Source organism: Amphiura filiformis, chromosome 19, assembly GCF_039555335.1.
Source record: "Amphiura filiformis chromosome 19, Afil_fr2py, whole genome shotgun sequence".
NCBI lineage: Eukaryota > Metazoa > Echinodermata > Ophiuroidea > Amphilepidida > Amphiuridae > Amphiura > Amphiura filiformis.
In genome coordinates, this window is record NC_092646.1 from 22240558 (window position 1) to 22256542 (window position 15985).

General features: G+C 36.4%; 1 protein-coding gene across 1 annotated transcript; it reads right to left on the reverse strand.

Moving 5' to 3' along the window:
- Window positions 1-8679: 8679 nt before the first annotated feature.
- On the reverse strand, window positions 8680-14758 carry LOC140141052 (uncharacterized). Its single transcript, XM_072162829.1, has 2 exons — window positions 14505-14758; window positions 8680-10771 (listed from the first exon to the last, which is right to left on the reverse strand). Exon 2 carries the CDS (start codon window positions 10720-10722, stop codon window positions 9400-9402), a length of 1323 nt encoding a protein of 440 aa, XP_072018930.1. The 5' UTR covers window positions 10723-10771; window positions 14505-14758; the 3' UTR covers window positions 8680-9399.
- Between the last annotated feature and the right edge of the window lie 1227 nt (window positions 14759-15985).

A 15985-nucleotide genomic window follows, 5' to 3' on the forward strand; every position in this document is an offset into this window, starting at 1 on the left:
TTTAGTTGGTTCAGAAACAGTATTGGCTTACGCATGCTATTGCTTAGGTAATTGTTTACACGCAAAAAGTGTGACGTTTTGGTACATTCTACTAGTGTCATTCAAAAAGTTCTACCTCCATCGTCACATCTCTGTTATCTTACATATCAGGCAGTTAAAATTACACATGAATATTATCTTGGCAACAGAGATGTGATAATGGGGTAGAACTTTTTGAATAACCCCCATACATGTATTGCAGTGGGAGACAATTTCATTGTAATTGTAGGTGTCGGGATATGCCGAGATTTTGTATATGTTTTTGTATCAAAATTATGTACTGATTGTCTGAACAAGGTATTAAATCTTACACGTTTTTATTTTGTAAAATAGATTTTAATTGATTATGATCGGTAATCAATATCGGATGTGGCATGTATCTGAATGACCCTTTAAGTAGGTCGTATCATTATTATATTATGAATGGAGTTAATCATTAAACATGATACTTTATTGACTTACATGGTATCATAATCATTAACAATTCATGATTCATTTATGCAACTGACAAGTGGCTGAGTTAACTGTTTCAGCAGTTAATCAAACATTAGCATAACCGATCAGCTTTCCATCAGTTGCCTGATGAAGTCTGATGGTTTCAGACGCAACGTAGCAAGTTGCAAAAAATGCGAGTTCCAGTATTTGATTTAATTCAAAACTTTGTGTTTCCATCATAATTATTACCATGCATTATTTCCATTTGGAAGACGTCATAGAACTTAGAAAACGGAGAAATTAATTAATGAGAACGGCGTCAGAGACATTTGGCATGGCATAGATTGGATGCGGTGATTTTTGTAATCGCTCAAATTTGAGAAGTGGAACATGGATAAGATAGAATCTTTAACCAGACGAAGTGACATCTGAATATCAGCTTATATATCGGTATGTTTACATAATCGACTGCTGGATGTACCATGTCACACCAATTCAAACCTTTAATAATTTGAGTTTAAAATAATCTTACTTTGCCGTGACTTTTTATATCCTCGATAGTCATTTAGAATGAAAAACTTTCTCTTTGTCACGTGGTGCGAATAAATGAAAATAAAATGGCGGACACAATGACGTCATCAATCGAAAAACTGCCATTTTCCCCATCGCTAAGGAGATCTTGGCAATGTCGTGAACAAAGATCTAATCGAATTTTGGATCGAGTACAGACTAGTAATAACAGACTTGGTACTCTATGTCAAGAACAATTACAAGAATTGGACAGGAGGCAGGTTCGAGCCTTGTACCAAACCGATAAAGCCAAAAGACGTTTGCAACAAGAACTCAAAGAAAATGGTGTAGATGTTACTCTGGTGGCTCCTAGAATGAGAAACAGGTCTCGAACCCATATGCAACAGCCTTCGGGTGAAACACAAATGACTGTGTCGAAAACAAAAAGAGTTAACGTTAGTAACGATGACGAAGATAAAAGTGTGTTTGAAAGCTCTAGTTCTAGTGAATCAGACAATGATGACGACGTTTTTGGTGATGATGATAGTAATGACAATAGTGACATTAAAGATGATGTTATTCAACCTGTTTTGGAAGCATGGAAACCTCCTCGCCATATGAGAGCGCCAGAAAGTCGCACACAATCCGCTCGGACGAATGTATCTGTCAATTCACGGTCAAGCCATTCACGAAAATCGGTTAGTTATATGAATGCATTGCAGGAAGCGAAAGAGGATTCGCCGAAATTGCCAACGAAGACAAAATGGTCACAGGTTCGAGCCCACACACGTGCTAATAATAGCGCTCTTAGCAACAATGGAAGACCAAAATCGTCACACCATAAACTTTTAGAACGTTCTCAAACATGTCCGAGTATTCCATGTGCCGACATGACAGAAGCCAATGGTGTGTCATCAAGGATAAAATACGCTTATCAATTCCATTCATTAATGTCTGACGAAGCTTCAGGTAGTGAGCGCCAAACTGTACTTGCAAAATTGAGGAATGATTCCGCCTCACCTCGAACATGTCGAGCGCGTGTGCGATCAGCGCTAGAACATACAACATCGAGGTACTTCATACGATATGATCAGACTCTGCAAAATGAAAGAGTGTTGGAGAAGGTTGAGCAATTTTTACAGCGTCATCAGGACACTGAAGAAAAATGACGCTGACGAAAACGTGAAAATGTTTTGGATTTAAGAATCTGTTTTTACGTTGTCCCAGCATAACACATGGGGACAAGAGGGAGGACATACAGACTTCGCACATGGGGCATGCGTTTCCCCAGCAAACACAAAACGTTTTCGACATCATTCGCAAAAGGTTATAAAAGGTTGTCAGAAAACGTTTAAATGTCGGGTTATATAAAGGGTATATATTAAGGGTATAATAATATAATCTACTGCTCAGCAAACACAAAATGTTTTACAGAAAACGTTTAAATGTCGGGTTATATAAAGGGTATAAAAGCGTTTTAATAACATTCCAAAAACATTTTTGAAAACTTGATACAAAATATTCTGAACAGAATGTTATCAGGGGGTTGAAAATATATTTTGCGAAAAATGTTTACCCAAAATATTTGCAATAACGTTTTAAAATCGTTTTCATGACCTTTACATAACCCGACATTTAAATGTTATTAACACGTTTTGATAAAAACATTTTAAGAACATTTCTGTCTTTGCTGGGTGCAAATATTTTAACATAATGTTATTAAGTGTTGACAAAATATTTGGCAACAATGTTTGCAAATATAGTTTACAATAGCATTTTGAAAACATTTTAAAAATATTGTTGTAGTGTGTTTTCATACAAAACGTTTTAAAACGTTTTCATGACCTTTATATAACCCGACATTTTAATGTTATTAAAACGTTTTATTTAAACCAAAAGCCAAAATATAACTTATATAAAACGTTTTAAAATTTTTGTGTTTGCTGCCCCCCCCCCCCCCTTCCCCCTGGCTATGCAGCTGCACATTACCATAGCAATAAGCAAATCGTTTCTTTTATACGTTTTGCTATTGGGTTAATATTAATAATAATTGGGGTTTTGCTATTGGGTTAATAATCATTGGGGTTTCTTTCAAAATGTCTGTCGGAATGCATTATACAGTCTAAACGCAGGACAACCGATCTTTTGTTCTGCTTAGTCGCGCTAAAAGTCGATCGATACATGTTAAAATCAACACAATTCCGAGATACACCTTTTTGCTATGAAATTTATTTTCTCGGTCAAATATAAAGCAAAATTTTTTTTTTCTTCAGTCATGTCAAATAAAAACATAGTGCTTGGATGAACATTTTTTTTAAAAATCCTGGTGTTAAAATTAAGCATCAAATTGTGTCTTTTAGTGTGATATTTTTGATTTTTATAGGCCTTTAGTTCGCCCGTGAGCTTTTTACAGAATTCATTTTTAGCGTCTCAAACTAATATAGTTTGCTAAAGAAAGATATTTCCCACCTCTGTAAAGCACATCGTGTGGGTCTATATATTATAGTTTTGTCAGAATTTCCGTTTTTATTTTACCCTTTTCCCTTTATGCTCCGAAAATGTCAAACTTAGTACTTTACCTCGAGAGCAACCAGCAAAAATAATCGATATTTCAATTGTTGTCAACCCAGGTCCCTTTTCCATTGAAAACCAGGATTGCCTGACCAGCGATTTGGTAGCCCAAATCCCCAATTCTGGTAAATGAGGTGGATTTTGGAAATTTGCTCCCGTGATAGCCTGCAATTTCAATTTATAGGGGCTATGGATTCCATGATTATGAAAACCATTTTGTCTGTTTGTTTGTTTGTTTGTTTATTTATTTACCTAGGATGAGGTCCATGGGAAAATCCACTGTCCAAACCTAGAAAAATTCGCGTGTTATTAGAGGGGATTTTAATTTTCTGTCCCTCCTATCTCCAGGTGAATTTTGAATGACCCCCCCCCATCGCGGGTTGGCATTTTCATTACACCCTTCAGACTTGCGTTCGGGTTTGTGTAGGCCTATTTGTCATAATTTAGCGCTATAGGACCTACTTTCTAAATGTATAGCTATAGCCGTGCTATATAAATATTATAAGGTACCGGTATGTAATATTATGTAGGCCTATGGGGGTGGGGTGGGTACTCAACACATTTTAACCATGACTTACAATGCAAGGCTCATTGTTACCATAAATGATTTTTCCTTTAGGTCATTATAATAGGTTGTTATAAACTTCCGTATTTAACCTTGTATTGTTTTGGCTGCTTCATTATGACTTTCGGTGGGTTTAAGCAATTTCAAACAAACAAAAAACAAAAGGCACTATACCGAAACGCTAGGTAATTTCTTTGCTATATTGAAGTTCTGGCAAAACTGTATCCAGGCCGGGCACCCAGAGATATCGATCCACAATGCTAGTATTTCACTCGTGGATTTTAAATTTATTTTCAGCTGGTAGTCAAAAATTATGACAAAACTATGATATATCGCTCACGGTGATGTGCGTTAGAAAGTTGGGAAAAATCCTTCTTTAGCGAACTATATTACTTTGAAAAGCTAAAAGGTTGATCCAAAAAAAAGGCTCACGGGCAGAGTTGAAGCCTATCAAAATCGAAAATCTTACACTAAATGACTGAATTTCACGACTAAGTTTAACACTAAGATTTGAAAAAAAAATACAGTATCAAGCATTACAGTTTTTCCTGACATTTACTGAAAAAATGAAAATTATTGCTTTTCATTTGGCCGAGAAAAAAAATTTTACACTGAAAAGGTGTAACTCAAAATTTTGTTCATTTGAATACCAAATTCGATCGTTTGTATTGCCTTATTAAATGACTGAGTGAGCCTTGCAGAACAATAACAATCGGTTGTCCAGCGTTTAGACTGTATACTTTATAGAACGATGAATTTGATTATGACCGGGGATTATGACTTTGATTTCAGGCAACATAATCTATAGTTGCTATGTTTCAAAATGTATTATTATGTCACCGCAATATCAATATCTATTGAATTATCGGAGGATTCTGGGCGTCGTGCACGTTCAATAATATTCCTAGGTGTCATTGAACTATTGCATTTGAATTTATTGATATTTTCTAATTATTTTTTCAAGATCATCGGATACAGGCTATATCAAAATGATTGGTATCCCTCAGTTTAGAAGGTTATTGAAAAGAAAGCTTCATATGAAATGCTATTTTGGATCCTCTTGAAATGAAATTTATATAATGTTGCATTCTTATCCATATAATACAACCGTGACTGATGGGTACCAATCGTTTTGATATGATATAATACAGTGGACCTCTGCCAGGAAAACTTTTTTTATCAATTTTTTTATTTAAGATTACGAAGGGTTAGACCCCTTATACGTTCCCGGGATACGTTCCACAAAAAGTAATTCATGCTGACTAATAAACTTTTTTATCAGCATTAACATTTTACCAAAGTATTTTAATATTTTAAAATACTATAAAAACATTATTTTAAAATCATCATCATGTTTATTAAACAATTCTGCAAAGAAAACTATATAACACAGAAAACTTTTCTATGTCACAGATGGGTCACTTGACTCATTTGCAGTGAGTAATTTCATTTGAAACGCCTAACTAGGTCAAATAACACGCGTACACGGTAACCAAGAGCAATGACTCACATATAATGAGTCATTGCAATGTTCCCCAGTTGCATTGACCCACGTATGGTGAGTAAATGTACCTGTATATACTTTACATGAGTCAATTGACCCGGTGTAAAAATATAATGAGTCGGTTCCGATATTTGACTTGCTTAAAAAAAAGCAAATGGGTCCAGTCCGAATTTGAAAGCGAGGCTAAATTTCCGCCATTATGTTTTGTGTGTTTAATTGGCTGCAGTCGGTGTGGGTGATTACGAACATCAAAATCATCATTTTCTTCAAGAATGTTCTCACTTTTGGGTGTTCAATATAGACCAGCAAGATAGAGCTTTGTGTTTATTATACAGCTGAACTACAAATATCAGTACGCTTCCTCAAGTGGAAACCGAGTTAAGTTTACTGTACGCTTACAATGATACAACATAGTTTACTGTGGTATTATAGGGTCAGATGTCATTAAACTCTGAACTGGCATGCCAGTGATTGAAGAAATAGAAATTCTGGTGTCTGCAATCACCGCGACTGCATTCAAGTTGACCAAACACGCAAAACAAAAATAGCGGAGGATCACGTAATGTGAAAAACTGGAAAATTTTGGCGGAAATGAGGCTGAAACACATAACACGTATGTGAGTATTCATGTGTCCGCCTTGTGACCCCTTTTCGATTTTGTGAGTCAAATGACACACTTGAAGTGAGTCAATCAACTCATTTAGTGGGTCAAATATGTCATGTGACCCACTCAAGGTGGGTCAAGCCGTGACACAATGATCCACTAAGTATGTCACATGACTCACTGACCACTAAATGAGTTGGTTGACTCACTTCAAGTCTATCTTTGACTCACTTGAACCACTAAATGAGTTGGTTGACTCATTTCAAGTGTCATTTGACTCACATAAATAATCGTAAAGGGGGTCACCAGGCGGACAAAATGAATTTTCACTTAGATGAGTCACATGACCCACATGACCTATCTGAATGGTCATTGACATTTATGTGGCATCCGATATTGATTACCGATCATAATCAATTAAAATCTATTTTACAAAATAAAAAGTGTACGATTTAAGACCTTGTTCAGACAATCACTAGCCCTATATACATAATTTTGATACAAAAATATACGAAATCTCGGCATCCGTACAGCTATCAAATTGTCTCCGCACTGCATTGTATACAGGCTATATCAAAATGATTGGTACCTACATGTATCAACATTGGATACTTCCTGGGCCTCAAGGAAGAACAGATGATGAATTGTCTTTTCAACTGATTGAGTGTCCCAGGTTAAAGAAGAAATAAAACAAACAAACAAACTCATGAAATGTCCAGAATGTATAGTTTATACAATAATCTAGTGAAGAAACTGATGGTGCCCTTGGAAATTAAGTTTTGCAGAGTGGTCAAAATTCAAAATTGTTCAAATTGTGTTAAAACCAATACCAAAGTATTCTTCTGGTAATAACGATTCAGGAAATGTATAGTAAATTTGATCCATCTGCGGCTTATCAGTCTACAGTCTGTCCACTTAGAAGTACAAACCAAATCTGTGGCATCGGGGGTCGATGCTTTGCGTCACACGCGAGCGTGACGCGACGCGTAAAGAGCGTGGTGCACAAATCGCGCAGCAGTTGGCGCACCAAAGAAGCATTGCGCTGAAATAATTATTCTCATACCTCCAATATCCGAGGTCTATTTACTTTGTACTTCTATGTGGACAGACTATGGGTTATTGGTAAAAGGTCGCAGGTCAACATTTGGGATCCACGTGGGTCAAAACTTTCCTCCAATTTTGATGAAAATAGTCGAAAAAGAATCACTTGTATTGATATAGCAATCCAAACAAAGAATAGTTTGCACTATCTAGGATATTTAGTTACCAAGGAAGCGCAGCAAAATAGGTCACAATCAATAGAGCATAATGGGTTCTGGCCCTTTTCGCTGCGTTACCTGCATACAAGATATGGTGCGGTTTTGGATTATTATAAAAGACAAACAATTTGAGACCATTTTATCAATATCGGAGGATATTTTCTATTTTGACCTGTATGCCCAAATGTTGACCTTCCATCTTTTCGCAAATAACTCCAGACTGCCATGTCGTAGATATGTCAAAGTATACATTTTCTTAACCCTTCTTGTGACAGGAATATTTTAGAATAGGTTTTAACCAAATCTGAACAATTCTTCGTAAACTTGACCTATATATATCTCGGAATGACCAAGGGTGTACCTTGTCTAAGATTGACTAATGCTAAATCTTTAAGTTGTGACAAATTTGCAAGTACGAGGGTCATTCAAAAAATTCTACCTTCATCGTCACATCTATGTTACTCTTAAATCTTGGCTACAAAATAAAAACTTGTTTGATGAAAATGTGATTTTGAGTTGTTTGGAGATATGTTGGTGAAAGCTAATACAGATTTGGTACGTCGGAAACGGTTACAAACTTAACCCAAAAGTGTAACAAGCATCATATTGTAGCTTTGGATAAATAAAATGTTTTTAAGATGCGGTTGTCCAACTGCTCACTCACAGGGTTCGCAGGTTTTTGCCGCAGGTGGAAAAAACCGCGGTTTTAACCACTTGGCAAAAACAGTTTTTGCCAGTTTTTGCCGGCAAAAATGGCAAAAACTAAAAAAGTGATTTATACTTCAGTTTTTTCATCTCAAAACAAATAATTAAATTACAAAAACAAGTTCCCGAGTGTAACAAGGCCAGATTTTGTAATTATAAGCAATATATTAAGAAATTAAAGGCATGCGTTTTCATTGCTCAAGGCAGTTAACCGAAATGTGGCATGTATCAAATTCAAAACTTTTTCATTTTAAGGACTTAATGAGACAAAAAATATGTTGAATGATTCGTTAAAAGTTGTGTGTTACTCTTTATGAGCTTTCTGTGTCACTTTTTATTATTTGAGTGACTATATGTGAGTTTTTGCCAGTTTTTGCCATTTTTGCCGGTTTAAACCAGGCAAAAACTGGCAAAAACAGTTTTTGCCAGGTTTTTGCCACTTTGCCGGCAAAAACAGGTTTTTGCCGGCAAAAACCGAACCCTGCTCACTCAGAATTAATATTTTGTGACTATTTAAAATAAAACGCGTTTTATAGAAGAAAACATCGAAGGCTTCAACAGACATGTTAGTGAAATTTGCAAGATTACAAATGGACTACTTTTAAGGGTAATTCGTAATTACGTCTTTATTTTAAGTAGTGGAGAAATATGATGAGCAGTTTGTTAATAAACCTTAACAAAATACAATAAATGTGCATGCGACTTAACGGACTTATTTTATTTTAGCTTATAACCCAATTAATACGATTTGAAAAGTGCTCACCCGATCGAAGTAAGGCAACCTTTACATGCTTTATAATCAATATTATGCTTTCTTTTTCTGACCGTTTCCGAAGTACCAAATCTGCATTCGCTTTAACCAACACATCTTAACAACCAAACATTACATTTTAATCAAATAACTTTTATTTTGTAGCCAAGATATAAAAGTATAATCATGGGTAATTTAACTTCCATAAGATAACAGAGATGTGACGATAGAGGTAGAACTTTTTGAATGACCCTCGTATAGACTGTTGTCCGGAAGTGTATCTCTTTGAAGGAAACGTGCGTTATCATATTCTTTCTTCCGAATTGCCATTGATTGCTTATGGCGAATGTGGACGCACCGGGTACGCACCTAGTGATAATTATTCTAATTACATACTTTCTGAACATACCGAACTTTTTTTCGTATATCTGGCCTCAAATGAGCTTGGATTCATCATCATATTATGACATCATCCTTCCTTCCATTTCTTTTCAAGAAGTCGTCAAGTTTGGACATAATCATATTGTTTTGTCTATTCTGATTAACTTTACTCAAATACAACAATGTCTTTTGCCCTTCTTCTTTCGTCAACGTCGGCGTCATGGAGACTTTTTTCAGTGTCTGTAAAATATTTTTATTAGCACTTTCATCTGGAATCAAAGTTGGCATTCGATAAGCTGGGACTGAATTTGCACCAAAAGAAGTCAGCGGTCGTTGAGTTGCAGAATTATTCACCTTGAGGTTAAGATTCAGAAATGCTGCGCGAGGAGACATTTTGGCGCGGAATTTTCTTTGTTTGCGACAAATTTCGGCTCGGGATGTCATGCACAATGGACGCTCGCCCGGTGGAAGGTTGTGAAAACATTTCGCGTGGTGTTCGTGGTGAACTGCACCTATCGGAGTGTTAGGTCGCTGGTTGGGAATTTTTACCTTCTCAATTTTAACAACTTCTGCTTCAATAGGTTTGTCTTCAAAATATTCCATCGATCTTTGTAAAAGACTCCTGCCTGGGCGATAAGCTTGAAGTCTTTTCATAACCTTGTCATCTGGAAGCGACATGCGTCTCTGTTGATGTGAAGGCGTTGTCACGCGGTCACTTGTCTCCCTCGCTAGTCTAGTGTTAGTTGTTCCATTCCGGCGAATGTTCTGAAGTATTTCTTCTTCCATTGGATCTATGCTTACTTCTGCCTCATTCGCATGTTTTGAAAATGAAGATATCGACACCTCTGGATGAAACTTTTCCGCTGAATCACCACTTCTGTGTTTCTCATCCATCCCACCGCTGCCACCACCAACAGATGGCACAGACGATGAATCATGTTCTCCAAAATCTCCCCAAGCTCCCACCGTAGGCACAATAGACTCGTCATCTTCATCTTCACTTCCATCATTGCTCTTCTCCCGATTCTTTGTCAATTCATTCGATTCTTGTGATATTTGCAAACTGCCCAGACGCTTAGTAATTTCAGATGGCATTACGGGTAGACTCATCCTTCTGGACATCGCGCATTTCTTTTGAGTCCTACGATTGTCATCCTCGCAAAGGTCTGCAACAGGTACGGTCAATTGACCATCTTGTAGCGACTTGAGGTCCTTGATATATTCCTTCTGCTGTTGTTTGATTGTACTGATAACAAATGATTGTTCTTTGTTTAGAGCAGATATGTTGACTTGATTCACGCGACGCAGATGGATGAAGTTGCTACGTAATTTTTGTTCACTGCGGATAGGACGCTTCCAGTTCTTATGTTTTTCTTGTTTTGCTGGTCGCGGCATCATAACAGTAGTCCCGGGGTATATGTAGTAGCACTAAATTTTTAATCGTGCCCTGAAAGAAACAAAAATGTAGTTTTCTTAAATACGGTTACGAAAGTACAATTGAATCAAATTTGAATTGTATATAAATCAAGCAGAGTGGACAATGCTAATGTAGTTTTTCGGTATAATTATTACATTTTGTTGCAAACACCACAGGTTGCGAACTCATATAAAGTCTTCAGTTGGAAAATGGTGGACTCATGCAGGATGGTGCCTGTTCTCCGAAGCGGAGCAAGACTCGTGTCCATGGTGTCCGGGTGCTGATTACATTTCAGGGGATATGACATTGGTAGCTATTGGCAGACCTGCAGAGGGGCAATTAGCATGACCCGGATATGCAACTTTGACCTGAAAAACCCCAAATCTGCACATTTTTTTCAGTTCCCTACCTAACGTCCCGATTACGTTTGCGAGTAATTAGAGCTATCGTAGATATTTTTATAGGCCAATCAAATTAAAAAAATCACCCACCACTAATTATTGTAACATAAATCATTTAATCACCGTTCATTTCAGAAAAGTAAAAAAACATATTAAAGACCCCGAAAGTTCAAGTAGTGGAACAGTGCCTAATTTGCATAAATCCAAAATGGCCGCTTATGCAGGGGTGAAATTTCAAATTTGGTAAATTGTTGTTAAAACCATACCAATGCATTTCTTTCGTCATAAGGATTCAGAAAAAGTATAGTTTGACCTATCTCCGATATACATTTTTGTCAAAATTTGGATTCCAGAGGGACAAAAAATGAAAAAATGCTCTGATTTTAATAAAAATGGTTTCATACTTGCAGAAACATTTCAAAGAATATTTTGCCATATCTCAAGTGGTTTGTTACCTTCGTAACATGGCAAAGAAGATCAAAATCCATTGAGCCCTGTTGACATTGACCTTGATGTACACCAGGCACAAAAAGAAACTCGTCAGTTATATTCATCCTTGCTGTTCAATAAATTGATAATTTTGGATTATTCTGAAATATACATTTTGTTAATTGGACTTTTCTTTCTCATTTGACACCCTGTTCGTGAACATTGAGCAAGAATTGACCAAGATATGCGCCTCAAACTCTCAAACCCCAAAATGAAAAGTTGTAATTTTAACGATTCAATTGTGCCTGTTACACTGTGTGATTTATTGATTGGTCTGTGGTGCTTGTGTGCGATACAACGGTGCGTTCCCATTGAAAATCGTTGAAAATGCAACTTTTGATTTTGGGGTTTGAGGCTTTGGAGGCGCACATCTTGGTCAATTCTTGTTTGTTTTTCACGAACAGGGTGTCAAATGAGAAAGCAAAGTCGAATTCACAAAATGTATATTTCAGAATAATCCAAAATTATCAAGTTATTGAACAGCAGGGATGAATGTAACTGACGAGTTTCTTTTTGTGCCTGGTGTATTTTGTGATGTTACGGTACCTATGTAACAAAACATCCAAAACAATGCAACTTTTCTCATTTTGATTTATATTTGCCAAAGGAACAATTTGCAAATCTGCAAATTGCAGCATATTTCCATTGTAAACGACTGTGGACCCCAACATTTGGCCTTTGACCTTATTGTCTATAACTCAAGAACTGTATGTCGGAGACTGGTCAAACTATACTTTTTTCTGAATCATTATGATGAGAGCAAGACATTGGTATGGTTTTAAACAAGATTTCACCAAATTTTCACCCCCTGCATAAGCGGGGACTGCTCTATAATCCGAAGGTTCTATAATCCGAAGGTTCTTTAGTCCGAAGGTTCGCTAGTCCGAACACGTGTTCATAGCATTCGTTAGTCCGAATTTTAAAAGAGGTTCTCTAGTCCGAAAAAAATTGAAAAGAGGTTCTTTATTCCGACGATTCTTTATTTCGAAGGTTCTATAGTCCGAATTTTAAAAACGGTTCTCTAGTCCGAATATGAAAATAGTCTCTATAGAAAAAATTTAAAAAAGGGTTCTATAGTCCGAATATGAAAATAGTCTCTATAGTCCGAATTTTAAAAGGGTTCTATAGTCCGAATATAGAAATAGGCTCTATAATCCGAATTCAAAAAAAGGTTCTCTAGTCCGAAATTGTAAAACGGTTCTATAGTCCGAAACGGATACCGTGTTCTTTAGTCCGAATCAGTAAAAAGGTTCTATAGTCCGAATATTTAAAACATTAACATATACTGCGCCCTCTAGCTAGATAATACTAAAGAGTATATATGGCAAACGGGCGCACACCATCAAATCACGATGTAATGACGATGTAATGTAGATGGATTCCGGTAAAAACAAAAATCTTTTTAGAGATATTTTGGCCTTTCTGTGGAAAAACGAGAGGCATGTTATAGCTTAAATAAATATTTGAGATCTATACATGAACTTGGATCGCCCAACAAGTTGCATAACACAATTTTTTAATAAAGTAGGCCCTCGGATTGAAAAATGGCCAGAAACGGGTATTCAGGGTCTACCCTGAACGGGTCAAAAATGAAAAAGGGATAAAAAATGAAGAAAATATCACCAGAATAAAGGTGAACGTTAATGTATGCTACGAAAAATATCCAGAGAAACCAACCATGTTAAACTTCAGCGGATTTATATTTAACAAGTGATTATTTGACACTGAAACAAATGATAAAAATAAAATTCGGACTATAGAACCCGTTTACCAATTCGGACTAAAGAACACGGCATCCGTTTCGGACTATAGAACCGTTTTGCAATTTCGGACTATAGAACCTTTTTTTTAAATTCGGACTATAGAGCCTATTTCCATATTCGGACTATAGAACCCTTTTTAAAATTCGGACTATAGAGCCTATTTTCATTTTCGGACTACAGAACCGTTTTTAAAATTCGGATTAAAGAACCTCTTTTATTACTCGGATTAGGGAACCTTTTTGGAAATTCGGACTATAGAACCTTCGAAATAAAGAACCGTCGGAATAAAGAACCTTCGTAATAAAGAACCGTCGGATTAAAGATCATTCGGACTAAAGAACCTTCGGAATAAAGAACCTTCGGACTATAGAGCTTCCACCGCATAAGCAGCCATTTTAGATTTATGCAAACTTGATTAGGCATTGTTCCTTGGACGTTTGGGGACTTTTGATATTTTCTTTAATTACTTTTCTGAAATGAATGGTGATTAAATGGTTTCTGTTACAATGTGGTTTAAGCCCTGATTTTCCTGAATTTGATTGGCCAAATACAGTATGCATACAGCATGCATAAAGTATATCCCAGCAAACACTAAACGGGTTATTAAGGGTATAAAAACGTTTGAATAACTTTTCAGTGAACATTTTTTTAAATGTGATACAAAACATTTTAACATATTATTAAGAGTTTTTGCAATAACATTTTGACAATGACAAACATTTGTTACTGAAACTACATGTAGTATATGTTATTAAAACGTTTTGACCAAACACGTTTATAACGTTTAAAACGTTAGTTAAAACACGTTTGTGTTTGCTGGGATATAGCATAGACTGCAAAACCTGTGTCCTCGATTTGTAAACATGTGTAAAATCTAAACACCAATATCAAATTTCTGAACATGTGTAGCATTTAAACATGTTTAAAAATCGAGAAAAATGTGGTGTCTAGAATGGTGTTTAATCTCCAGTTTTTGCAGTGTAATATACCGAGAAAAAAGATGACAGAAACCTTCTAACAAAAATGCACATGTATGTATATAACCGTCCATTGTGTATATTTAATTATCATTTTTATTTATGTTAGCAATGTTTCTTAAAACTTACTTACCTCTATCTAAATTGAGCTGATGTAGCTTTCTGAAATTATCCAAAACAGTTTGGTTCTTCAAGACAATCATTTGCGAATCTTCCTCATATCCCCGGGCTCATATCCTTCCCCAACAAGCTATCCATAAGTGTGTAAGCACAGTAGGGGTGCGCGTTTGAAATGATCCTCTTTTCTGATCAGACCATGATCAGACCAAGCCTTGCATTTGCATAGATAGCCTTCATCTCGAGAGCCGGGACTTAAAATGTGCACAAAAATCCGCCCAAAATTAGAGTCCGTCAGAAATCAGTTATGGAGTGCAAACTTGCATGGTCTAAAAGTATATTTCTGTAAATTCTTATCCACAAATGCTTAATTTTTGACAAAAAAAGAGAAGAGTAGAATTATGAAGAGTCACAAAATCGCACCATGGACGATAGTTCGAAGTCGCCTAATTGGACAACCATGTCGCGGGTTTGGCAACCCTCTATAGGCCTAATATTATCATTTATGATAAGTTCAATAATTCTGAAGAGAGGAAAGTTTCAATTTTCGGATTAAAAACTTCACCGCAATTGATCGCCGCCGCGGTATATGGGTAATTTAACTTAAGGGTACGTGGGAAGCACTCGACGTAGGCCTACCTGGAGCTGTGCCTACCGAAGTACGACAGTCGAGTCGAGTCTAAGTTGTGTAAAGTACTTTTAAAAAAACCGGGTAGATTAGATGTAAGCTGATCCAAAACCATATAGGCGGCGGAAGCGACGAGGACGGGGGAAAGGAGCCCTCCCCCCCAAAAAAAAAGTCATAATAGAGGAAAAATAAAGCATCTTGGCACGAAAACACCGTGCTCGCATTGGCACATCAAACAACAAAATAATTTTTATTACGATTTGAGTGAAGAATAAATGAGTGAAATAAATGAGATATATAAATCAATAATAAATATATATATACCCATCTTGGTAGTAGAATACCAAAGGTGGAAACGGGGTGCAGCTGCCCCACCCTAACCCCGTGAGAAGTCTTGTCCCATCCTTGCCCCCTGTGTGATGCTGGCCACCCTGATATTTAGGATTTGTAGGCCTTTTTTGTATTTTAGCCCATTTTAAGCCCATTTTTGACCACTAATTTTCGTCAAAGCCCCCCCTTAAAAGTTGTCTTGTCACTGATAATACCCGTCTATTGAGTACGAGCATCGAAATAATTTATTTTTAGATGGTACAAGCCCTACACTGATTAAGACATGTACCCTTAAGAATATTCACTGTCCCACTTAGAGCGCTCCAATGGTTGATGCGCATGATCGATTAATAGATAAACTTGAAACCGTTTCATTCACAGACAAAAACATAATGCATTTATTGATCGCATAAAGTAACTTTATATTCTTAGAAAGTAAAAATAGATTTGTTAAAAAAAATAGAAAATGCCCATATTGACCTTGTAAATCCTCTGTATTCTTTTCTAAACTAAAAATAGGTTTTTGATTTTGATTTTAA

Excerpts from the sequence above, each read along its gene's own strand:
- LOC140141052 (XM_072162829.1), bottom strand. The coding sequence starts at position 10,722 with ATGATGCCGCGACCAGCAAAACAAGAAAAACATAAGAACTGGAAGCGT.